Source organism: Apteryx mantelli, chromosome 26, assembly GCF_036417845.1.
Source record: "Apteryx mantelli isolate bAptMan1 chromosome 26, bAptMan1.hap1, whole genome shotgun sequence".
Taxonomy (NCBI): domain Eukaryota; kingdom Metazoa; phylum Chordata; class Aves; order Apterygiformes; family Apterygidae; genus Apteryx; species Apteryx mantelli.
Window position 1 is genome coordinate 3,216,063 of NC_090003.1, and position 7,849 is coordinate 3,223,911.

The 7,849-nt window shown below is 37.0% G+C and overlaps 1 protein-coding gene across 4 annotated transcripts in view; it reads left to right on the top strand.

Moving 5' to 3' along the window:
* Positions 1-5,601, top strand: part of LOC106485730 (cyclin-dependent kinase 11B) — a 22,861-nt gene extending 17,260 nt beyond the window's left edge. For all 4 annotated transcript variants that reach the window (XM_067311060.1, XM_067311059.1, XM_067311058.1 and 1 more), the window contains exons 15-20: positions 420-541; positions 1,542-1,649; positions 1,846-1,962; positions 2,228-2,376; positions 3,936-4,125; positions 5,143-5,601. In XM_067311060.1, the coding sequence (XP_067167161.1) occupies positions 420-541; positions 1,542-1,649; positions 1,846-1,962; positions 2,228-2,376; positions 3,936-4,125; positions 5,143-5,235 (779 nt within the window). In that variant the 3' untranslated portion in view covers positions 5,236-5,601. The remainder of the gene's footprint in view (positions 1-419; positions 542-1,541; positions 1,650-1,845; positions 1,963-2,227; positions 2,377-3,935; positions 4,126-5,142) is intronic.
* The last annotated feature ends 2,248 nt before the right edge of the window (positions 5,602-7,849 follow it).

The following is a 7,849-nucleotide window of genomic DNA, read 5'->3' on the forward strand; positions in this document are numbered from 1 at the left end:
CTGTCTAATCTGACTCCGCTGATACAGGTTAAGATAGTAGGCTGCCAGTGCTATTACTCATAATGATGTTTGGCTGATGAATCCAGCTTGCATGTTTAGGGTGAAATTGGGCATCAGATGTGAGGAGTTTCCCTTGTGCTAGACTGGAAGAGACAACTGTGTTCCATTTTTGGCCACTATCTGTGCTGCTGAGAAGCATTAATTTCCTAGCATTACTTGGCTGTATTCCAGCTATTCAAATTCATGCTGCTTTATTGGCAGCCATGTGGGTCTAACCATGCTTGTCCTGCAACACATTTTTATGGTAGTCTGTGCTATGCTGTTAAGTTTCCCTTTTTTCCCCCCTTTCCTCCCTAAACAAAAAAAATAAAGGGAGATTTCTTCTTTTAAATATATTTGGCTTATTTTTATCACTTCAGGTGAAGTGAAAACCTTGATGATTCAGTTATTGCGAGGAGTCAAGCATCTTCACGACAACTGGATACTTCACCGAGACTTGAAAACTTCCAACCTGTTGCTTAGTCATTCAGGCATTTTAAAAGTAAGGATTAAGTGAAATATGCCATGCTTCTTAAAAAGCTTCTATTGCAGTATTACATTGCATTATAGCTATCTCAAGAATTGGATAGAATGTTTTGCATTAGTCTTTGAGAGGTGTGAGGTGTGTCATGTGAAACATACGGTTGCAAATCAGTAAAACTTTACTTTTAGATAAAGAGACTGCCTTGCCACAACTGTAAGATTTATGCTAGGTCGGGACTAATTAATAAGCATGGTCTAGTGAAGACTGAATTGTTTATAGCACGACTATATGATCAGTGTTCTCTTCCTGGTGATAACAGCATATTGAATCTGTGATGGTGTCATTTACCTCTTTCTGTCTCAGTCCCTGAATGTTTGAACTAGGGTTGCTCAAGAGATTGTGAGGCTTAATAAATAAATAATATAAATCACTGTAGTAGTGCTGAAGTGCACAGTTATTGGTGGAGTTGGACATTCTCTTTACAAAGAAGGAGTCTTTTAAGAAAAGTTGCATACCTTTAAAAAAATATATATATATATACATATATATATGTATATCCTTTCACTGTCTTCTTATGAAAACCTAGAAGAATAATATGAATAGGATCAGGATATAACATTCCAGTTCTTTGGTTCTAAATTTTAGATGCCAGCTGTATACTGTCATTATTATAGCCTTTACTGTTGTGAAGCCTTCTTTCAACTTGCGAGGTTGAAGTCAACATCTTCTGTTGTTGTTTGGTTTTGTTTCTTCCTCCTGCTGTATAAGCCTTCTAGTACACAGAGAAAATCTGTCAAGGTGATCATAACAAGAACTCTTACTTGGCTTGGGAAGAAAATAACCCCTTCCCCTTGGGTGAAAAAAAACAAGGAAGGTCCCTGAAAGATAGTATATTCTTTGCGGCTATTTTTGAAGGTTGGAGGCCCCACAGTAGCCAATGTGGCCAGTACGCATTGGCACTGTTAGTAAATGGTATGGTCAATATTGGAAATATTGCTGATAACTAATTTTCATTCAGGTTGGGGATTTTGGACTAGCCCGAGAATATGGATCTCCACTGAAGCCTTACACACCTGTAGTTGTGACACTTTGGTACAGGGCTCCAGAGTTGTTGCTTGGTGCCAAGGTATGTTTCTCCTTGCTCCTCTGAGAGCTAGAGGAATGATTTTTTAGACTAACTTTATTTTATAATTTATGAAAAAAGTACAAGTATGCTTGACTCTTCTTATTAAATTTAGAGATGGAGGGTGGTAGACTCTTAAAGCTACTCAATGAAAGCATCTTATTAATTTTATGATGTATAATATATTTCCTCTTTTCAGGAATATTCAACGGCAATAGACATGTGGTCAGTAGGGTGTATATTTGGAGAGCTGTTAACTCAGAAACCTCTGTTTCCAGGGAAGTCAGAAATTGACCAGATTAACAAAGTTTTTAAGGTAACGCTTTTAACATCTTTGGATTTTAACTGATTGTTTTTAGAGGCAGGTGCATGAGGGTAGTGAGAAAATAAAAATATTTGCCACTCTTTCACAGAGATTCAGCCTTAATAAAGGGCTTAATATTTTGATTCTTGTTTACAGTAGATATATTGGATTAAGATCATGGTTTGTATTTTGTCTGTTTTCTCTGGATAGCTGTCAACTCCTATAGCTATATAATGAATAAGCAGGAAAGCTGCAGTCAAGATATTTTAATTTATAGGACCTGGGTACTCCAAGTGAAAAAATCTGGCCTGGTTACAATGAGCTGCCAGCTGTAAAGAAGATGACATTCACAGAGTATCCCTATAACAATCTACGCAAGAGATTTGGAGCACTCCTCTCTGATCAGGGGTTTGATCTGATGAACAAGTAAGTGCTATCTTCCAAGGGATCCCTGGGAAAATGTGTTCGCATGCTATGGTAGTTGTGGAGAATGACTGAAGCATGGTATTTCAGTGAATTTAACCTCTTGCCAAAACATGCTGATGGATTTCAGATTTGTCTGTGACATTTCCTTGCAATGCCGCTCGTCATTCTCCCAACACCTTTGTTCAGTGTACTGCAGTCTTTAACACCTGCTGTTACCTCAGTCCAAGATTATTCTTGCACACTGATATCCTAGAAGAATAGAATACTGTTTCAGTAGTAGTTTTAGATTGCTCATGTCATGTTTACTCACATGATGAGTCAGCCATCATGCAGTCTGCTGATGAATCTTGTTAAAACAATGAAATTATGTATGACTGAATTAAAAAAGGAAAAAAAGCAGCACATTCTAGAGAACATATTAAAGAATTGGGACAATACCAACCTTAATTTCTCCTAGGTTTTCAGAGTTCATGAGTTCTATCACATCTGCTGTTCTGCCAGTCTTTGTAATTACCTCTGCTGGTGGGCCCCAATGCCTTTTCATAGTTGTTTCTAAGAGGTCAACAGTGGCTTTAGAGATCTTCCCCTCCTTCCCCTAATATTCCCTTTAAGTTTCATGCCATGAACTAGTGGAAAAGTTTCGTCTGAGTTCCAAATCCTATTAAGAAACGTGTCTTTATTCTTAACTACAAATTTTTAAGATGTACCTGTTGACCCATTCAATGTAATTTAAAACAAACAAACAAACAAACTGATGCTCTGCTTTTTGAATGAGTCATGAATAATTTCTTGAAAGTTAGATAACCTTCCAGAAAGTCCAACCACAATTTCTTTTAATAAAGAAGGGTATCAGATAAGTGTCATCTACTTCTTAATTGCTTTGGCTATGACAGCATTATGTCATTATTTTGGATAAGAATGATAACACACTGTATGTTTGTGGATCTTGAACTTGCAGAAGCACACGAATAAGTGTACTGAAGTCAGTGGAACTAATTACATGTGCAAGTTTTGGTTAAAAGTATTTACATAATCAGGACCATATACTGTTAAAGAGGATGAACAATATAATAAAACATGTTTCTGTATTGTGAAAGTTTTAAAATAGACAACCACAAGCTGCATAGTCAAATTACATTATATTACAGTATTATATGTGGTGTATCTATACACTCTTCCTTAAAAAACAAAGCGGTTGTGTAAAAGTGTTTAATTGAACCATCTTAGCTTCTTTTCAAGCTATATCTGACTAACCCTAGGCTCTTGTCTAATGATTTAAACCTGAAAGAACAGGTCTCTGTAAAATCTACTTTTGGTATTCATGCTGCAGTTCCACTAATTATAGGTTCATGCAGGAAGCCTGCTTCTAAAATCAGGTAGCTATGTTAGATAGCTTATTTGTCACCAATAGTACTCATTAATAAAATTCTTTATTAAAAAATCAGAGAATTTTAAATTGCATTTCTGAAGAATTTATACTTTTGGGCTAAGGTTTTTCTTCTTTCTGCCTGTGTGTCTCTCTTCTCCTCTACTTCATTGCCTTCCTAAATTCTTCTCAGGTTTTTGACGTACTACCCAGCCAGAAGAATCACTGCTGAAGATGGTTTGAAGCATGAGTATTTCCGAGAGACTCCCCTTCCTATTGACCCTTCCATGTTTCCCACGTGGCCAGCAAAAAGTGAACAACAAAGGGTGAAACGTGGCACTAGCCCACGTCCACCTGAGGGAGGCCTTGGATATAGTCAATTGGTAAGTATAGTAGCTTGAGAAAATTGGGCATAGACTTTTCTGTGGTCCTCATCCATATCCAGGTTCTGCTTTTGGAAAAGTTGATGTAGATTGGATTCTGTTAGTCTTATGGGGCTTGGAATCATTAGACTCACCCCTACTTGTGCAAAAAAGAAACTATAGAAGTCCAGCTTTCACTCTGTTCTTTCTCAAACAGCCACTCCAACTACTGTTGTATTCCCAGAATCATCACTGCAATACGCAATCTGAGAGAGGAGTGATACCTTGTCTTAGAACAATTTTTGTTTTGCAAGTGCACAGTTTTATACTTCCAGCTAAGCTTTCAAAGCTGCAAGTTTTGGTTTGGTTTGGTTTTTTTGAAAAAAAAATCCTGAGCCTGGCAAGTTGCATATGCCCTGTGGATGGAAACTTTCTGCTTTTTCCAGTATTGGAGAAAAATCTGTAAAAGGCAAGACTGGCGTTCTTTCCATTTGCATTCCCAGTTTGAAAAAAACCTGGCTGAAAAAGATGTCCTTCTAAGTATGGCATGTTACAGTCTCAGGTGCCTTAATCATATCAACTTCTCATTACCAATTCTATGACTCAGCATAGATGAGATAGCGCAGTACAGTTATTGTGCCCAGCTTACAGATGAAGTAGCCTAAAAGTTTGTATAGCCTTGATTTTTGAGGATATAAAAAGTGAAATGGAGGGTAAACAGTGTGTGTTTCATTAGATGCTGAATACATTGGTTTACCCAGTGTGTTCACAATGTTTTTTCATCATTAACATTCTTGGTCAAAAGTAGGTATACAAACTAGGAACAGATTTTGAGATCCCTTAGAGAAGACAACAAAAAAGCGGTGTTTTAATAACATGAATAACACTGCATCAAAGTTAGCTATGATGCCACTAAATCAAACATTTGTTTCTCTTCTGAGGATACTTTGGTTTTTTTGGCTTTACTTTTTGTGTTGGAGAAAGGAATACGTATGCATGGACACTTGCTGATAATTGAATTGTGTTTGGTTTTCACAGGGTGATGATGATCTGAAAGACACAGGTTTTCATCTGACCACCACAAATCAGGGAGCATCTGCTGCGGGACCTGGTTTCAGCCTCAAGTTTTAAACTCACCCTGAAGAAACAAACAACCCCCCTGCCCCCCTCCCCCCCCACAAAAAAAACCAACAACTGTTCATGTGAGTGGATTTTTGAGTGCCCCCAGTTCTGTACTTCACATCAGGGAGACTAGATGCTTTTTACAGAAAAAAAGCAAATGTCATCACAGATTCAAAGGCTCTTGCTGGATGCGGAGTGTAACTAACTGCTGCATTCCATTTAGAGGACTGGAATTAACCTGAAAAGCCAAGGATCATTACAAAATTTGATAAAAGAAAACTTGAAGTACAATCCTGGAACAGTTTTTTTGTGTTGTTTTTAGGGGTATTTTTGCTTGTAAATTTGTAGAATTAAAATACATTTTTAATTGTTTAACAGTGTGAAGGATTTCATTTCTTCACATGCAGAAAACTTGGATGTTGGTGGCATTAAGTCTTCTAGAGTGGAAACTTCTGAGAGATTTTTTTTTCTCTGTTTCCTTAGCTGCTGCTTAAACTATTATAGCGTATTGTCAGCTCAGGCAAAACAACTTTTTTTCGTAAGTTTTATTGGCTGAAGGTAGTTGTTTGGGCAAGAAATCATGTTACTTCTGAGGTTTCTCTCCTGTGCCTTGCAGAGGCTAGGCTGGGCTTGATAGTCGCTGACGACTTTTTTGAGTGCACTAGTGGGCTGACCACTTCACTGTTTGAGTTGTCACATACACGTATTTACAATGGTACTGGTGCAAAAGAACTAATATATTGTTTTATAAATCAAAAAAGATTTATTATGGAGACTTGAAACTTTATTTCCTAAAGAAGTTATTTTAAATATCCCATTTTTCCATTAAAAAAAAAAAGAGATTAGTTGTACTGACTGTATAATATAATGCCATATTCAAATTCCTTCTCACAAGAGGAGTTGTGTTGGAATGTCACAGTCTTTTGGGTCTCTTAATTTATAATGCTATCATTCTTTTCTGGGACAGGAAGATTTGGAAAATACTGCAAAATATTGCATGTAGTCAGACATGTATTCAGACTTGGGCACCAGTCCAGTAAAGGGCATAACTTAAATGATAAATATTCCACTGACTTCAGTGCATTTTAAGAGATTTTACTGGACATAAGGGCCTTGGAACTGGAATTTAGATATACTAAAATTATAATTTTAGTATAAGAATGTTGCTGTGAAGGAAGACAGAGCTATTTTCTTTTTAGGCCTGGTTTCCTGATACTGGAGGAGAAATGGTTGTATTACTGGTCTGTTACTGAAGTATGCATGATTTTTGTGAGATTCCTCCATGATGATTACATGCAGAGACCAATAACCTATGGAAAAGCAGTTTCTCTGCTACATCCCACAGTCTGCAGCACAGAAGAACCATTTTGCCATGGCCTGTGATAAACTGTAAAGGATTAAAAAATGTGACTGTATACTTTGTGTTTCAAGCTCTGTTGTGCATCTTGCACTCTGTGACATTATTTCCTTCCTAACTAACTTCCTTGGCATTGTTGCAGCCGGGGGGGGGGGCCTCACTCATGGAAGGTCTGTTTCCCTGACAAAAAGAGAGGATTATTTTATCTACGCTGGATGTTTTTAGTTTTAAAAAGGCAAAAACAACGAACCCTAATGCTGCATTATAGGGGAAATTTGATATGGTCCTAAGAGCTATGTGTAATTCCAGTTTTTTTCATAGAAGGGGAATATCAGCTCTTCCTCAGTAGAGCAGCATTGTTTAGTTGCCACATCTCAGCTTTTATTTTGGCTCAAATGTCTATTTTTGCACAGAGTGCTTGCAGTTTATGATCCTGATTGTAATTGTCCATACAAAAGATGCATTTTTAAATTTTTTACTACCCTGTACTCTTAGTTAAATGTGACGGTAAAGTTGAAGCCTAAGCTTATTTATCATACTAAATAAATATGTGAGAAGTGAAAGGGGATAAAAATACTTAAAAGATAATTGTACTTTACCAGCAATTACTATCGGTATTTAACTTTTTTTAAGCAGGCCTTTCATATATAATTGGAAGAGATGCTTTCCAAGGTGGACTAACTTAAATCTGGACTTCTGACAGTGATAGGGGAGGTGTTTGTTTTTAATCATATGCAAGTTATGCAAGGGCGAATGAGGGGAGAACATAAGTTAAAGTCAGTTTCATCAGGAACAGTATTTAATTAGTTTGAAATCATGCCTGTTTAAACAACTGCTTTCAGCAGTGTGGCAGAATTGCAGAAGTATATCCTTTAGACCAAAATGGAAATTCCACTGCATGAGAGTATGGTGGCATCACAGGATTTTTGCAGTTTAGGTACTTATTTTGCTGTTGATTTATTTCAGGTTTTATTTTTATGAAATCAAATTATAATCCAAGATAAAGCGAGCTTTGTTGCTTAACTTGAGGCTATCTCCAAATCTGTGGAGTGTTTTCCATACCAGCAAATCTGCATTTCAACAAATGGAAACTGTGATAGTAACATTTAATGATTCTATAACATGCAGTATTCCTGTGCATGGGGAGGGGGAAGGCTTAATTTTTTTGTTGGCTGATTTACAGGAATTCAAGCCTTTTGTTTCCTGAGTTTCTTGAAGATTCTGTTGGGTGACCATATAGCCTTGAAACTGCAGCCCTTAGAGCAG